Source organism: Castanea sativa, chromosome 3 (assembly GCF_040712315.1).
Source record: "Castanea sativa cultivar Marrone di Chiusa Pesio chromosome 3, ASM4071231v1".
NCBI lineage: Eukaryota > Viridiplantae > Streptophyta > Magnoliopsida > Fagales > Fagaceae > Castanea > Castanea sativa.
In genome coordinates this window covers 28,003,602-28,021,448 of record NC_134015.1, presented here as the reverse complement: position 1 = coordinate 28,021,448, position 17,847 = coordinate 28,003,602, and the positions used below count along the sequence as shown (strand labels likewise).

The following is a 17,847-nucleotide window of genomic DNA, read 5'->3' as shown; positions in this document are numbered from 1 at the left end:
ACACTAGTGTTTAATCCTTTGCATATGCATTAATACATTTTAAAACAATCATAATTACATATATATATATATATATATATATATATATATTATCTAATTGGATAATTAATAATACACTAGTGTTTAATCCTTTGCATATGCATTAATACATTTAAAACCAATCATAATTACATATATATATATATATATATATATATATATTATCTAATTGGATCTAGAATCCAATTAGATCTAGTCTCTTCAATTTTTACACCCAATAATTCACTTGCCATAAAAAGTAAAAAACTAGATAGGACATGTGGTGCAATTTTGAACTCCAATTAAAATTCAATTTCAAATCTAATTAAATTTAGACTCTTTGATTTTTGCACCTAATAATTCACTTGACACACAAATTTAAAAATTAGATGAGACACGCGACGCAAAATTAAACTCCAATTTAGAATTTAATTGAATTTTCTTTCAGTTTTGACTATATATATATATATATATTAGTTGTTCAAGTTTTGCTCTGCAACACTAACTGCCACATGCAGTTTTGGTGATGGTGTGTGAATGTATTTTCTTATCTCATCCCCCTTCCCCTATATGTGTGTGTGTGTGTGTGTGTGTGTGTGTTTCTCAAAAAAAATAAGAGCATTCTCATTAAGAATGCTAAATGGTATAAATGCTAAATTTTAACATGCTAAATGCTATAAATGTTAAAATGCATACTCCATCAAAACTTTTAAATCCTATAAAATTTGCAATCTAGCTACAGTAGACTGCTATCTCTAGCAGCCCACTATAGAAAGATTGTAAAATTAAAAAAATAAAAAAAATTGTTTAATCACTATCCCTCCCACCCGCTTCCCTTTTCGCGCCTATCTCCGCTGGTTTTCCCTTTTTTTTTCTTCTTTTTTTTTTCTGGTTCACTCTTTTTCCCACGCCTACGCCTCTACCTCCTCTCCTTCTTCTTCCTTTTTCTTCATTCTCCCTCAACCCAAGCCGCTCTTCCCTTCCCTCAATCCACGCCGCCAAACCCATCTCCTAATCACTACTCCCTCTGACCGAACCACCATCACAAACACAGCCTCTTCTTCCTCTAAGTGAACCCATACAAAACCCACTCTTCTCTCCCTGATGTGCTCCGGCGATTTAGTGAGTCTGTGTTCATGGTTCTAGGTTCATGGGTCTGCATTCATGGATCATTGACGTGACCTGGGTTAAGATCGGGTTGATGGGTTTTGGTTGGGGTTGAGAACGAGGTGGGTGGGTGGGTGGGTGGGTGGTGACTGAGGTGGGTTGCTGTGGCTGAGGCGTGGGTCTCTAGGTTGTTTTTGTTATTGTTTTTCTGGTTGATGGTGGAATGAGGATGTGGGTTTGGGTGGTGATGGCTGGCAGTGGCTAGCCGTGGGTCTTGGGTTTGATGGGTTTTGCTTGTCGTGGTCACCATGAGTCTTGAGTTTGTGGGTTTTATTCACCACTCTATCCTTTGCCTCCCTCTCTTCCTCTCACGGTGAGGCTTCTCTCTCTTAAGTTTAGTTTAGTTTTTGTTGTTGTTGTTGTTGTTTTTTTTTTTTTTTTTTGTTTGCTACGGAGTCAATTTTTGGATGGATGTTGATTGTGGTGGCAGTGGGTTGGCCATGGGTCAAGGTTTGTTATTGAATGTTGATGGTTTATGGTGGTGGTAGCTGACAGTGGCTAACTGGGGTTGCTTGGACTGAGAAGAAAGTGGTGGAAAGAGAGAAAAAGTGGTAAAATAAAAATAATATTATTTAAATGTAGTTGTATAAAAAAATAGAATGTTTGATGTTTGGTAAATTGTAAAATGGTATGTTAGAATTGATAAAGTAAGATTTTGAAGTGATAAATGCTAAAATATTTAGTATTCTTGATAAGAATGCTCTAACACCATATGTATACGCCATTCACAACCAACGTACACCATTGTGTAAATCCATTTATGAATTGAAAACTATGGCTCCAAAATCCCACCACTAGCTTATGTTTTTCTTTTCTTTTTATTATTATTATTATTATTATTATTATTATTATTATTATTATTATTATTATTATTATTTTGTTTTTGCTCTTTCTCAAATTTTCTCCATCCAAATCCATTTTTTGGATAAGGTCCGCCTTTAGGCCAAGACTTAAGCAAAGGTTGTTAAACCATTGATGCTATAATATAATTTATGCCCATGTCATTGACTCATAGCCAGTTAAATACTTAAATTTTAAATCATAAATGAGTATACTTTTCACCGATATGATACAGTATTGGAGCAACATTGGAATTTTCTTAGGTTAGAACTTAGAACCAGACAGTCAACCGCCCCGAAAGGTCACATTCTGACCTCCGAAAATTTTGACCAGTCGAAATTAATCACCTGCAAGCTGCACATTTTTTACACTTAATCTGTGTGCTTTAATTGAAAGCAAACACTCCAGCACTCCATGCTGCCCTTTCATTGTTCAAATTTTTGATTCATTCTAACAATGAACTGGAATACAATGAGAAGGTAAAACATAGACTATTCAATGGAGGCGCTGTAATAGTCGTTTGAATTTTATGAATTCTCCATTGTCAGAAAGATTATGAAGAACAAGTCACATACATGCACAAGAAGAATGTAACAAGGCAATGTGTTTACTTCTATTAGCACTATATATATATAGGATACGAGGCTTGTGCTTTTAATCCATCCTCTCTTTCCCTCTAAACTTCTACTTGATTAGCTCTAATATTTACGTTCTTGGTATTTTGTATTCCATTTCCATAACTGAGCTGGTGCCTCTATCACAGTCAAAACCTTGGTTTTCATCTAGAAGGAACAGAACATGGCTTCTACTCGTACAGGTGTATGCTTGTTTCTTTCTATGTTATTGTTTCTCGCAAATATGCAATGTGAAGCACAACTATCTTCCACATTCTATGACAAAACATGTCCAAATGCACTTAGTAGGATCCGATCAGCTATCAGAACAGCGGTTTCTCGTGAGCGTAGAATGGCAGCATCACTCATTCGGCTCCATTTCCATGATTGTTTTGTTCAGGTAATTTAAGTTCGTGAAATCATTTTAAGTTTTCACACAAACATAAGTAAATTTAACATAATAAATATAAATCAATTATTGCAGGGTTGTGATGCATCAATCTTGCTTGATGATGCTCCCTCAATCTCGAGCGAGAAAAAGGCAATAAACAATGATGATTCAATTAGAGGATACGAGGTCATTGATGATGCCAAGTCCCAAGTAGAGAGCATTTGTCCTGGCATTGTATCATGTGCAGATATTGTTGCAGTTGCTGCTCGTGATGCATCTGTCGCTGTGAGTACTATTAATTTATGGGTTGTGTTAACAGCAATATTTTTATATTTTTTCTGACAATTTTGTCTTTTATTCACCTTTTAGTCAAATTTTCAACTTTTTAAATATTATATGCTATTTTTTTTTACTTTTTTCTTAAAGTTTTTTTTGTCCTTTTTCACCTTAACAAGCACCGAACCGGTGCTGCTGATTAACAAATCCATTAATTTATAATCATTAATACTCCTGTCACTAAAAGTTTTGTAACTCAATAACATTATTGATCTCTTTTATAAAGAGAGTCATGGTTCAAAACTCTGTGTTCCCTCACTTGTTGCAACACTTGAATTAAAAAATAAAAAATTGAAACATAGACTTGTATCAACCTTGCCAATCTTCACTAATATTGTTTGTGGTAGCCATAAGCATATGCTGTGTTATGATTAATCTACAAATTATTAATTACCATTTCTTAATATGAAATCAGGTGGTTGGACCAACATGGTCAGTGAAACTTGGAAGAAGAGACTCAACCACGGCAAGCCGTAGCCTAGCTGAGAGCAACCTTCCAAGCTTTAGAGACAGCCTTGACAGGCTAACGTCCTTGTTTGGTAGCAAAGGTTTGAGTCAAAGAGACATGGTTGCCCTCTCAGGTTTGAGCCTAAATCTATATGACACAATTTTTATAAAAAATAATAAAATTAATTACTTGCGTCACAATAAGTGCAACATGGTTAACTGAACTGGCTTCATTGAAATGCAGGATCACATACAATTGGCCAAGCAAGATGTGTGACATTCCGTGATAGGATACATAACAATGCAAGTGATATCGATGCAGGCTTTGCTAGCACTAGAAAGCGCAGGTGTTCACTTGATGATGCTAGCAGTGATAATCTAGCGCCCCTTGATTTGGTGACACCCAATTCTTTTGATAATAACTACTTCAAGAATCTCATTCAGAAGAAGGGCCTTCTTCAATCTGATCAAATACTCTTTAGTGGAGAATCCACAGACAGCATTGTTACAGAGTATAGCAAGAGCCCTTCAACTTTCAGTTCTGATTTTGCTGCTGCCATGGTAAAGATGGGAGATATTGATCCTAAGACTGGTTCTGAAGGACAGATTCGAAAGTTTTGCAATGTTGTCAATTAAATTGTCAGCTAATTTGCTTGTTACTTTTATTCGTTTCTTGTGTCAATTTTTTTTCTAATTTATTCTTCTCGAATTAAACAATAAATAGTGGGTGTGTAAAATGAGTTTAATGATACTCATGACACCCTACTAGTTCATTTTTGTGTCATCATTTTCAAAGTACATCAAGTGTACATCAGTAGTCATTATTATTCATCTGTTTATAAGCTTTCCAGGGCAAAATCTTTTTTGTTTTAGATTAGATTGATTGAAAAAGTGATTTTACTCGTAAAAATTATCTCAAAATAAGGTGTGCATTCAACCCACCAACTTAATCAAAAGTTAGTATTTTGTGGAAAAATGTTAATAAAAATCACATACACAAATTGGTCATGTGATCTTGGCAGGCCATGGTGTTTTAATTCTCAATGTGACTGAAATTTACATAAAATAATTTGGAATTTCCCGTCATAAACATACAAATCGGTCCAAAGAAAGAGAGCTCGAACCTTGTTGACCAATGAAAATCACATACAAAAATTTATAATTAAAAAAATTGAAAATCACACAAATTATTCCGGTGATCTTGGAAGGCCAAAATTTTAAATTCACTATGTGGCTGAATTTTACATTAAACGATTTGATATTTCACATCATAAATTAGTTACATAAAATACATACACATACTAGGAAGAAAGTTCATGAAAATTAGAATCAATTATTAAATTTGGTTTAATAAAAAAATGAAAATTAAAAAACTTGAAAATTAGAATCAATTATTAAATTTGGTTTAATAAAAAGAAATTGAAAATTAAAATTATTAAAGCATAAAAAACGCAACGCTAGAAGGAGGGCTTGAACCTCCGACCTTGTGGTTAACAGCCACACGCTCTAACCAACTGAGCTATTCCAGCTATATGACATAGATATATAAATTACTTTTAGATTTCTTAAACAATGGCTGTATACACGTTTCCAGACATATATGCGAATATTCCCCAGGCTTGAGAGATTCCGTTCAGTCATCCTTGGAGGGTCCCACGAACATGGAGCTGGAGGCCATAAATAATAATGCACCTAGGGAAAATACATTACGTAATTACTAATTTACCCCCCCCACAAAAAAAATAAAATAAAGAAATTTCCTATTGGAACTTCATTATGCATACAGTGCTCAAAAGTCGAATGTCTCTAGACGAAAAATGGTTGGAACTTCTTATAAAAATTGAATTATTAAATGTTAATTATCATTTAAAGTACTGAGAAGTGGGAACAACAATAACAAACTAACAGTACAAAACCCAAACCTTATTCCATAAACTTGTGGACTGTCTATGAACATATATTATGCAAGCTATCAACCTACAAAAAAAAATTCATAGGCTTCGGATTAGTTCTTTAAACAAAAATTTTTACACTAATCATAAAAACATGGCCCAGTTATATAAAGCATTAATTAGATTAATAGTCGAAATATATTTATTTCAATACAATGACATTCTATCCAAACTTAGAATTAAAAAAAAATCTAAGAAAAATTAAATGAAATGAGATTTTTCTTTTTTTGTTTTCCTTCTTTAATTATTTTATGCAAAAGGGTTAAGGAATTTCGGATTTCTATTAAAAGCATTTAATAGAAATCCAAAACTTAAAAGCATTTAAAAGATTACCAATAAAAGCATTTAAAAGATTTTTTAATGAGTTTGATTTTCCTCTAGTACTTTCTTAAAAATGAATCTTTTTTTATTTAAATAAAATGTGGAGATTAAAACTCACTATCACTTGTCATTGTATATTTAAAATAAAAAGACATGTCCAACTAAAAAAGTAGTAAAAGTAAGCGAAACCCTTTTTTAATTACTCAATCATATATTTAAATTATAAAAATTCATGTTGGATAAATATGAATAAAAATGAAGTTAATTTATGAGTTAAATGAGTTGGTATTAAAACAGATTAATCCATCTTAACACGAAAAACCAGATCAATTCGAATTTATTACAAGGCCAAAGAGGTCTATAGAAAATAGACATTTTATTAATTGTATCAAAGTGGATAGACTTGCTTTGACACAAACTCATTTACATTAAACATTGTCAAGGGCGGTTTTTGCACGTAGCCACGTGTCTTTCGCTAGAGAAGTGACTCTGCTAGACCCGAATTTGTTTTGGAGAGTTCAATCTGGAACTCGACATTGAACCGCGTAGACCAATGGCTTCCAGTGTGTTTTTAAGCCTATAAAATAGATAAATCCCAAAGTCTTAGAATCATGGTGATAGTTAAAAGAAGTAAATAATATGTTAAGCATAAAAGATTTGGTTAAATGGTGAGTTGAACATTATTATTATATGTGTTAAGTGATGTCCATTAGAATGATTAATTAATTGTCATGTGTCCCATAATGGGATGAGTCCAATAGTCCATATCCAACTGTGGTATGGTTCATATTCAATACAATAAAGTATGTCCAGCAATGGTCTATGTCTAAATATTGTATGTCCAGCAATGGTTTATGTCTAAAATAATACACATCCTAGTTTATGTCCAAATATTACATATCCAGTAGTGGTTCATGCTCAAGTAATATATGTTCATTGGTGGTATATGTTTGAATAATATATGTCCATCGGTAGTTTATGTTTGAATAATATATGTCCATCGGTGGTATATGTCCAAATAATATGTTCAATGATGGTAGATTAATTTATTAATATGTATGTTCATTAATGAAGTATTAGTAAGATCATGTTTTATTAAATAGTAAGATGATGTTAAAGTAACTTGCATCCAACGGTACAATGATAATGAGTTAACATATATTTAATAATATAATCTTGAAGATAAAGAAATATTGACTTATCTTGTATGTTTTTGACTCTAGTCGTATAACATCACTTTATTCTTTATATGATTTATGGCTCTAACCGTGTAATGTTAATGAGCTGATAACATTCCAACAGTATAATAACATTAGTTAAGTGATATAGTGATAATGAATAAAATATACTTAATAATATAAATTTGAAGATAAAAATATAGTGACATATCTTCATAGTTTGTAACTGTAGCTGTATAACATTAGTAAATTAATAACATTCCAGCAACATGATAATGTGAGTTCAACGATACAATGTGATTTTATGAGTCCTTTCATGACAACTTCACAATTAAAGGGGGAAAAATAAGTGCAACTAAAAGGAGAGAGAATATGTCCAGCTGTGTGCATAGATTGTTTAAGTTTATCTCTTTTATCATGCACCTAAACAATTTTTTCCATGTAATACTCTTTTAGTTTTTAGTCGAATATAGGTGTTATCTTTCATAAGAAGGACTTTTAGTGTTAAAAATTTATGTCTATCATGAGAATGACTTTAATATAAAATTATCATGCCTTCAAGGAGAAGGACTTTTAGTCTTTAACGTTCATATGCCTTTCATGAGAAAGGGCTTTTAGTAATAAGTTCTTGGAAGAGGTATTGGTATCTTTCCAAATGTATGAGGATGGTAAGGAACATATGTGTTTTGTAAGATATGGTGTTTGTAGGATATATTAGAAATATATGTGAAAAGTATGTCTGGATGGTTTGTGAAGAAAGTGTTTGTAAAATATATGAAAGTATGAGATAGATAATACGAAGATTATATATAGTAAATACATGAGATTATAGCTGCTGTTGTAGTGATTTTTGTGTTATGTCATGGGTTATGTTACTTTCTAAGAAGGAAGATTTTGTATATGAAATAAAGAATGAGATGGAGATGTGTTTTTGGGCAACAAAATGATGAAGTTTTGGAATATTAAAGTGTAGAAGAGATAGGTAGTAGTGTGTGTAATAGGTGTTATCTAAGAAGATAAATTTTGCAGGAGATATGAAGAAAGATATGGAGATGTTTAGACATATGACAACAAAATGAATGAAGTTTCAGAATATTGAGGATGAGAGAGAAATGGATGGTGTGTGTTAGTGTGTGGCTTGGCCCTCTTTATACAGAACCAAATATGTAACTAGATTAGAATTAGTTGAAGGGAAATTTAACAAATTAATAAGGAAAAATATTTGATAAAGTAAGTGGTTTCATTAGTAGGTTTTTGGTTTTTAGCCAAATGAAGAAAGTTTGAGACTTTAAAGCTACTGCTACAGCAGTAGCTGCTGTAGCTGTCAGGTCTACAACAGTAGTACAGCTAGGTGATGTCAGCTATGTGAGGTCTTCTGCTGGAGATAATATTTTGCATTAAATTTATGGGTTTGGCTAAAAATGATAAGATAACCTTTATGAGATCCTTCTATTTTTGGTATTGAAGCTAGAAGCTAAGGATCTTAGTTTAAAATGATATGAGTTCTTTAATAGGACCCTTACTTCTTTGGGTATGGCAGCAAGCTACTGGCATTGGGCATTAATGGGTTGATGATGTTACTTTTGGACATATGTCAGTTACCTAAGCTGTTGCTAGACCTACTGCAGCTTCTGCTGGAGCTATTGCAGCTTCTGCTGGAACTGTTGCAGCCTCTGTTGGAGTTAAGGCAGTTTTTGCTGGAACTATTGTTGGTATTTTTGACTAAGTTTCGTTTTTTGGAAAATTGGCCCCGTTTGGTACACCCACTCAAACACGTGTTTTCAGTTTTTAAACAACATTACATGTATTTTCGCACATTTTTTCACTCACACATATTTCCACACATGTTTTCAGTTTTTAAGTGCATGTACCAAACACCCCCATATGTTTAGTCCATATATAATTTTGGTAAGTAATAGACTAGTTAATTGATATTTGATGAAATTTTAAAAATGTAATTATGATCTCTTTGTGTTTTGACCAAATCTTGGAGAGTAAGTAGAGTATTTAATACTAGATATAAGATATTAATATAGATTTAGTCATGTGCTTAAAATTGATTTAAATAAAAATAAAAATATAATTTATATAAAATAATATGATTTCATTTTTAAACTTATATTATATGATGAACATTAATTTTTTATGTAAAGAATATGAGGAATTTTATCATTTTAAGTGTTATGTGATATAAGAGACTTACCAAATATTACCTATTACACACTAACTCGTCAGAATTCAGGGAATTGAGGAAGACATGCCAAGCAACATGTTTTTCTTTATCAACTTTGAACCACTAGAGTTTTACTGAACATACTTCTTGGCCCTTCCAACCATGACTCCCAAAATTCCTTCAATGAGACTCATGAGCTTAGATCATGAGTTTAAAATGAAATGTTGTGCCATGAGCTTGAATTACGAGCTTTGATGAGATATTATTGCCATGAGTTTTGGACCATGGGCTTAGACGTTATTTTGTGAATATGGGCTCTTTTGAGCTTTAAAAGAAGTTTTTCCAAAATTCATAATTTGTTGAAGTAATGCGAGTTGCTAATGAAATAAATTTAATGTGGTGTGAAAAATGGTCCTCAACAAACATCAACTATGAAAAATCATGTCATGTCAAACATTGGGCAAAAATGGGCAATTAGCCATAGTTGCTGAAGAATATAATTAGTAGCACTGTTTTAAAAACCGGACCGGACCGGCCGGTCCGACCGGTTCAACCGAAAAAACCGATGCAGTCCGGTCCGGTTATATGTATCAAAACCGGTCAAAAACCGGAAATTTTGAAAAAAACGGTTTTATTCTCGGTTCGGTTTTTAAAACCATGATTAGTAGTCACTGTTTCGAAAGTAAATATAATACTAACATCTCGAGTCTAAGAAAGTCGATTTTGAGGGCCAAAATCGAGTTTCAAAGGCTCGATTTCCATGGTCTATCACGTTTGATGTGGCATTTTATCCATGTGGTGTCCACCTGGAAATCAAGTCTTAGAGACTCGATTTACAAACCAAAAAAATTTCAAGTCTCTCCCAAAAAAAAAAAAAATTAAGAAATCTCAGAAATCGCGACATGGTCGCACCGCCTAGGTTGCGCGGCCTAGGTTGCGCGCCTGGGTCGCGACCTGGGTTGCGCCGCCTGGGTCATGACCAGGGTCTCGCGCCTGGGTCGCGACCTGGGTCACGCGCCTGGGTCGCGCCGCCCAGGTCACGACCCAGGCGGCGCAACCCAGGTCGCAACCCAGGCGCGAGACCCAGGTCACGACCCAGGCGGCGCGACCTGGGTCGCGCGGCTGGGTCGGCGGCGATGGGCCTGTGGTGGCTGAGCTTGTGCAGGAAGAAGATGAACAACAGATACACAGAGGAAATGATACTTAGAAAAAAGAAGGAGAAGGAAAATAAGAAAAAACTAAAGTGAAAGTTATAAATCGAGTGTCAGATACTCGATTTTCAGGTGGAGTCCACGTGGAAAAAATGCCACATCAGACTTGATCCGACCATGAAAATCGAGTCTCAAATACTCGATTTATAGCCTAAAATCAACTCTCTTAGACTCGAGATGTTAGTAAAATATATAGTTTAAAAACAGTACCTACTAATTATCATGTTTAAAAATTAATGTTAAATTTCCATTTTAGCCCAAACATTGTCACCCACAATTATCTGTTGTTCCTTTGAAATCAGGGCATGCAGCTTGTTTTTAAAAATGAGACTAGTTTAATAATTAAAGTTCGAATCAAGTTTATATACATATATAAATAAAAGGAAAATTTATAAAAGTGTAATATAAGTCAGAGAAAAGCCACTGAATACATCTTTGTTAAGGGCGAAGAGCAGAAATCTTCGTCTTAGATAGTCATCCAGGTGAAGTGGATTTGCCAACCCATTAATTAGTGGAAACTCAATTCGTATGTTTCTTCTCTAGGAAATCCTGGTATGGCCGGGGGAGGTGAACTTATAAGGAATGCTAACGGAGATTGGATCAGAGAATACGCTAGAGTTATTGGGAATACTACGAGCGTTTCAGCGGAGTTGTGGGCCTTGAGAGATGGTATAAAACTCGGACTCTTTGTGAATCTGCTAGCTGTTTAGATTGAATTGGATGCCAAGCTGGTGCTTGATCTTAGTGCAAAGCTGAAGTGTCGTCTAATGCTATTGATATTATTCTGGCTTACTGTAAAGAGGAACTTAGCCAGATTCCTATGGTACACTATTACAAAGAAGCCAATAAGTGCGTTGACGCTCTTGCTAGAAGAGGAGCTCTACTTATCTCTCAGGAGTTTGTTGCTTGTTTGGAGCCTCCTTTGGAGGTCTTGTTGCCTCCTTTGGAGGTCTTGTTGCTGCTTAGTTTAGATGTTGCTGGTGTTTTGTATAACCGGACTGCAAGCTCCAATGGGGCACTTTAGTTTTTGTTAATGAAAAGCCTCTTCTACCCAAATAAAAAAAATAGAGAGAGAGAGAGAGAGAGAGAGAGAGATAATAATACATTAACATTATCCGAGAAAATGATACATTACAACAGCTGATGAAACTTACACGATAGAAGAGTACGAAACCCCTTATACAAACTACAAAGGGTCTTATTATTCTTGGGACACAAGGTAAAAGAAAAAGAAAAAACCAACTATATGTCATATTATTCTCGGTTCACACAAGCTAAAGGGAGATGATAACATTAATCATCTTCCAACTGATCTCATACACACACTAACAATGTTTAGTGCAGAAGCATCGGCGGCGGAATCCCCGGCATTGGCCGCCATGAAAGCCCTCCGTTTGGCAGACAGAAGCACAGTTACTCTTCCTCACACATGGGCCTTTGAAGCGATGGCTCTGTGACTCACATGTCCTAGCTTCGGCTACCATTGGCCCCATCTCTGCTCAAACACCAAAATAATTCCAAACATTTCTTTTTTAGTAGTGGTAAAGCGTGACAACTATGTATAACTTTAACTTGTACTGATAAATATTTGAAACGATTATAAGAATATAAGATCCACACTATCTTTTAGCATGATAGCGTGGAAACTACAGATTATAAACCGGATTATGAGAATGTTTGCCCTTTTATCTTTAATAAGATTGTTAATGCCACATAAAAGCCCTTAATTAATAAAAAGTGATCAAATCCATACATTGAACATCCAGATTTGGTAAAAAAAGTTAAATCCAGACGTTCAAATTTAAATTTATTTTGGTAGGGAAAAAAATAGTGAGATCTGGACTAGATCTTCATCAATATCTCTAGATTTCTCACCTTAATAATTTATTACTTCAAACCCCAAAATCATAATTTATTTTACTATAAATTATTATCTTGACAAAAATATTCCTAACTGGATTCGAAGTAAATTTTAATTTTAACCAAGAAAAATTTTATATCATATTTTTTTTTTTTTTTTTGAGAAAAATATCATAGTTTTTAAATGCGTGTATATTTATATTGCTCAATTTTTTAATGTATAACTATAGTCACTACAGTCACTACAGTTTTTCAACCCAAAGTTATATATCTCGATTTGAAATTGTCTAAGCAATAATAAAATTGTAAAAATATAGTAATCTTTTTAAAGCGTGTTTTACTTTATTAGATGTGGCATAAATAATATATAATCATGCATGTTTGTTTCATAAAATCAAAATTAAAATTTTGAAGAAGTAAAAGTTTCATTATTAAAATAAAAATTGAGCATATATATTCTAGGAAGTCCCAAATTAAAAAAGAAAAATCATCACACTTACTCTGAGAAGCAAGATTTCAAAAGTCTCGTTTTTCTTTTTTCTTTTCCTAAACAGCAGATTGAAAATGTTTTATAAAAGTACTATTTTTTTTTCCTCAAAAACAACTATTTTGATTTTTGAGTTAAAATAAACTTAAGATAAAAAATTTATCTAAACAGATAATTCATTTTCTTTATTAAAAAAAAAAAAGTTCTTATTTTCTTTAAATGATTTATCCTTTCCATTTTATTTTCCCTCAAATCGAGTTTCTTTCACAAACTTTTAGAAAGAAATTGTCATATGCCATCAATGAATTTATAGACCATGTGAAGAAATGACTACGATCAAAATTTCTTTAATGAAGCTTGAGGAGTTAGCTAGACAAGCTTGTCCTTTCGTTTTGTGGGGATAAAGGAACACACAAAATACAAACACAGGTCAGAGTTACTTCAAAAGTGCCTTGTCAACCATATATGCCTGCAGTTTGCACTATGCAATTATGTTATATACTTAACTCTAAGACAGATTTAGAGCTATATATGTTATATATGTAGAAAGCAAGTGTATGAGAAAGAACAACCTGTGGCCACAAGAAGCAGCAGCACGACGAAAACTGTGGAAAACACACGCATGGATCGCTCCATCTCTTCTACTTCTTCTTCTTCTTCTTTCTTCTTCTTCGAAAGTGAGAGAGCTGCTGAGTGCTGAACTGCTGATGCAAGTAAGGTAGCTAAGCAAGGCCTTTAAATAGGCGTTTGGACCATGTTTTAAACGATGGATTTTCCTTGGTATTTTTCCTAGGATTTTACTAACAGTATATTATTTTTGAAATAAGTTTTGTCGAAATTTTTTTAATCTTTTATAAAATATTTTTAAAAATGAATGGTTTAAGCCTGTTTGGTGTGTAAGTTTAAACTTACATTTTATATTTTAAATAATATTACATATATTTTTACACACTTTTTTACTTATACGTATTTCAAAAAATTACAAAAATCTCATTTCAAATTACAAAAATTTCATATCAAACTACCCTACTAATCACTCTTAATATGTGCTTTTAAAGCACACATTAACCAGGCCTTTTTCGTATTGTAATATTGTTATCATTTTTTTTCTTTTCTTTTTTTAAACAATTGTGATTCGAATATTAATTAGTATAAAACAGATGTCATAACAAGTTTTTTTTTTATAAAATATTGTTGCACTAATCATAACTCTATTTATACTATATAATTTAAAATTTATTGTATTTTCTTCCTAATAATTATTTTTTTAACTGTTAAATCAAGGTACCCATAGTGTAAATAGAATTTAGAAGTCTATTTTTTTAGGTAAAAATATTTTATCAATCAAGTTGATCAAAACACACTATTATGATCACTTCTTACCGACTTAAGAAATTACTAAAAAATTATAATAAAAAAAGGACACATCTTTTCATTGGACTCAGAACAACATAATTAATTTTACTTGATAATTTGTATTTTAAAAATTGATTCAAAGTCAAACAAATTAAAATATATCTCTTTTAAATTTAGTTAACTTTGAATTTTTAAATTTACATTTCCTTTAAATTTAACGTTTTACGTACATGTCAACTGAAATTAATTTTAAAAAATTAGAAAATAAAATTATTCTAATTCAAAACTAAACTGGTTTTTTCTTTAAAGTTGGGTTTTTATTTTTCTTTTCTTTTTCTTTTACCGCTATAAATCATAAATGATGGAGAAAAAGGTGACAATAAATACGCCTGAATGTGTCCTGACTACTCTGTCTGTAGTACAACTTTTGCTTTATTTTTTATCTGTCATCTACAGCCTTTTGCTCATGGCTGACACTGACACTGACACTAGTGACATGTCCAATTACCTGTAGGCTGTAACGTTTTCTTCTCTTTTCTTTCCTTCTCTAGAGACAGTTTCTTTTATGTAGATCTAACGCGCCATCGCAGTGTGCTTGCTTAATTATGGTATTGGATATGAAATCAACGTGCTTGGTTCTCTGTTTTTACTTTCTTTTATGTAGATCTAACGCGCCATCGCGGTGTTCTTGCTTAATTATGGTATTGGATATGAAATCAACGTGCTTGGCTCTCTGTTTTTACAAACTGGGATAGAAATCCTCGATTATTCTCGGTGCAGCCTGCACTGTATCACCTGGCTACTTTATCTAAGTATAATTGCAATCGCCTTGAGACAATTGGCAAATAATTAATCATAGCAAAAAAAATATTAATTTTTTTAATTTTTGAAAAGCACAAATTATGAATAATAGAGATCCGCATGTTGAAGAATGAAGAGTCGAATTGCATGAAATCTAGCTCTTCAAAATCTAATTCATCAACATAATTTTTGGGTATGTCAGATTTCTTTTTGGTTTTAATTCCTTTACTGTCACTTCATTTAATCTCACTAATAATTTCTTATTTTTTTAGTTAGATAATAACAGAGGAGTAGGTAGTGGCGTTCAAATCACAAATATTAAACAACAGAAAGTGTCATTAAGAAAATGTGATACAAGATCACTCTCACAAAATTCAACAAAACCCAAAATACACCTAGACAACTTTTTCATAAGAGCATTTGTATAAGTTTGTGTATAATAGAAAAATGTGTAAAATTATATAATTTTGCCTAAAATTGACCTATATTAGTTCGTGTATAATTGTGTAAATTTACAAATTTGTTACAATAATTATGTAAATTTACACTAATACTGTTAATTTTGTATTTTGTTGTTTTTGTTGTTTTTTTCTTATGTATCTTGGAGATGAATGAAGAAAGTAAATGATAATTGTTGCATATGAAGAAAGAGAAATAATTTTAAAAATTAAAAAAATTTGATATTTCAATGAAATAAAGTATAAAATAGAGGATTAAAATCAGGAATTGATGCAATTGATATGAATGATTGAGATTTATTTTTTTTTTTTTTAACTTGAAATCTCAGCAATTAAATAAATAATAAAAAAATAAGTAAAAAGTGAAAGTAAAGAAGTAAAAACTGTAAAAAATTATTATGAGAGGGAGAGGGTTAATTGCATGATGCAACTAATCCTCTCATATGAAATATTTTCATAAAGTGATTATGTAAAATAGAAAAATAAGTTGTTAATAGGAATTTTGTGTGGGGCTCATATATAAATTTTGGAGTAAGGGTTTGCTTGAATACCGCTTATTTTACTGAAACTAAAAATTTATTGCTGAAAGTACTGTAAATAAAGGTAAAAGTTGATTGAAATAGTACAGTGAGCCCATAAATAATGCCAAAAAGTACAGTGAAACTTATAAATAATAGCAAAAATAAGTTGAATAGTGAAATAATTTATAATTTTAATTCATATCCAAACACACACGAAATCTAGTGCCACCAACTTTTTCATAACTTTCCTATATCATAATTATTAAGTGATGAAAATAAAATAAAAGATCTATATAAGTCCATAATTTTACTATTTATAAGTATCACGTGCCAAAATTATGACAAAGTTATGTAAAAATTTGCGGCGGTAGACTTGCCTTAACCTTTGTCACGTAGAAAATCAAAGTTGTGGTATGGTACAACTGTAAAAGATGGCAGAATTGTACATCGTATCCGATTTCTTATGCTACACGAAACTAAAAAACAAAATCAAATACATAATAAAGTGAGTAACCCAATTCTACTTCAATGGGATAAGATCATATAAGATCATAGGAGTCCCACTTTCACCGACTTTAAAGCTAAATAACAAAACTGACGGTCCAATAGTAGAATCGGCAATGATGTCCATTTTCCAACGCCAATACTAATCTAGCTTTTTAAAAGAAAAATGAAACTTTATCGACAACTTTAAAAAATTAGAGAGAAATCTTTTTTTGACTTCTGCCCACACAAATTTAAAGGTTTTTTATTTTTGATTTATTTATATTTAGAATGTCGGTAATGGTTTTAAAAAAACGTTCCAGAAAAGTAAGAAAACCATTACCGACAATTGGTACTTTTCTGGAACATAACATTCAGTGAACTATTTTGAAGGGTGTGGGGGCCATAGCCCCCATTTTGAAAATTTTTTAAATATATAATTATTTTAATGTTTTTAAAATTTATTTTATAAAAATAAGAGTTGATTTTTCTAAATATTTGAATTAGTTTAATAATGTTCTAAAAAAATAATTATTCTAATAGTTATAGAGATATAAATTTATTTTTTGTAATTTTATTTTTTATCTGTTAAATATTTGATAAAGTTTGGCATCAGACATGTTTAAATCTATCTTGTTTAATCCGTTATGTGGCGATTAACAAGTCATTGACTCATTAAAAAATTATTGTCACTAAAACTACACATGAAATGTGTCTTTAATTGCCACATAACATATTAGAGCAAAATAGTTTCAAATATGTTTGGAATCTAACTTATTCCTCCAAGTTTTGGATCATTCATATTTTTGAAAATTTTATTAATTAAGTTCAAAGATTTATTAATTACTTAAGTATAAAATTTGATACTTCATATTTAAAACGAAACTTTTTAAGAATTTCATTATGAAAATGGAAAAAATTAATTTTATTTTATGAAAGATCGCCATCATATATAATTTTGATTAAAAATATTAAGCCTTTTTTTCGCTAGGTGTGTGTATATATAACTTATCAAATAAAAAAGTATGTGTGTGTGTGTGTGTGTATATATATATATAAAATAAAAACGCGCGTGTGTGTGAGGTTGTCTTGATAAATATATTAGTATCGCAACTTGGCCTCCCAAACAACAATTCCTAGCTCCACTCCTGTCAAGCTCAAGTCTGGGTTGATTCTTAATATATATATATATATATATATATATATATAATATTAAAAAAAAAAGTCTAATTA

The 17,847-nt window shown here is 31.8% G+C and overlaps 2 protein-coding genes and 1 non-coding gene across 3 annotated transcripts; 1 reads left to right on the top strand and 2 right to left on the bottom strand.

Annotated features, from left to right (window-relative positions):
* Window positions 1-2,663: 2,663 nt before the first annotated feature.
* Window positions 2,664-4,690, top strand: LOC142629342 (lignin-forming anionic peroxidase-like). The gene is made up of 4 exons (XM_075803304.1): window positions 2,664-3,039; window positions 3,124-3,315; window positions 3,782-3,947; window positions 4,058-4,690. Exons 1-4 carry the CDS (start codon window positions 2,824-2,826, stop codon window positions 4,447-4,449), a joined length of 966 nt encoding a protein of 321 aa, XP_075659419.1. The 5' UTR covers window positions 2,664-2,823; the 3' UTR covers window positions 4,450-4,690.
* Window positions 4,691-5,268: 578 nt separating this feature from the next.
* TRNAN-GUU (transfer RNA asparagine (anticodon GUU)) lies at window positions 5,269-5,342 on the bottom strand. The gene has a single exon. It is a non-coding gene; the product is annotated as a tRNA-Asn (tRNA).
* Window positions 5,343-11,737: 6,395 nt separating this feature from the next.
* On the bottom strand, window positions 11,738-13,730 carry LOC142628238 (defensin Ec-AMP-D2-like). Its single transcript, XM_075802298.1, has 2 exons — window positions 13,568-13,730; window positions 11,738-12,143 (listed from the first exon to the last, which is right to left on the bottom strand). Exons 1-2 carry the CDS (start codon window positions 13,629-13,631, stop codon window positions 11,974-11,976), a joined length of 234 nt encoding a protein of 77 aa, XP_075658413.1. The 5' UTR covers window positions 13,632-13,730; the 3' UTR covers window positions 11,738-11,973.
* Between the last annotated feature and the right edge of the window lie 4,117 nt (window positions 13,731-17,847).

Excerpts from the sequence above, each read along its gene's own strand:
- LOC142629342 (XM_075803304.1), top strand. The coding sequence starts at position 2,824 with ATGGCTTCTACTCGTACAGGTGTATGCTTGTTTCTTTCTATGTTATTG. Across the intron at positions 3,040-3,123 it reads TCCATGATTGTTTTGTTCAG|GGTTGTGATGCATCAATCTT; the intron begins GTAATTTAAGTT and ends CAATTATTGCAG. Across the intron at positions 3,948-4,057 it reads AGACATGGTTGCCCTCTCAG|GATCACATACAATTGGCCAA; the intron begins GTTTGAGCCTAA and ends ATTGAAATGCAG.
- LOC142628238 (XM_075802298.1), bottom strand. The coding sequence starts at position 13,631 with ATGGAGCGATCCATGCGTGTGTTTTCCACAGTTTTCGTCGTGCTGCTG. Across the intron at positions 12,144-13,567 it reads GCTGCTTCTTGTGGCCACAG|AGATGGGGCCAATGGTAGCC; the intron begins GTTGTTCTTTCT and ends GTGTTTGAGCAG.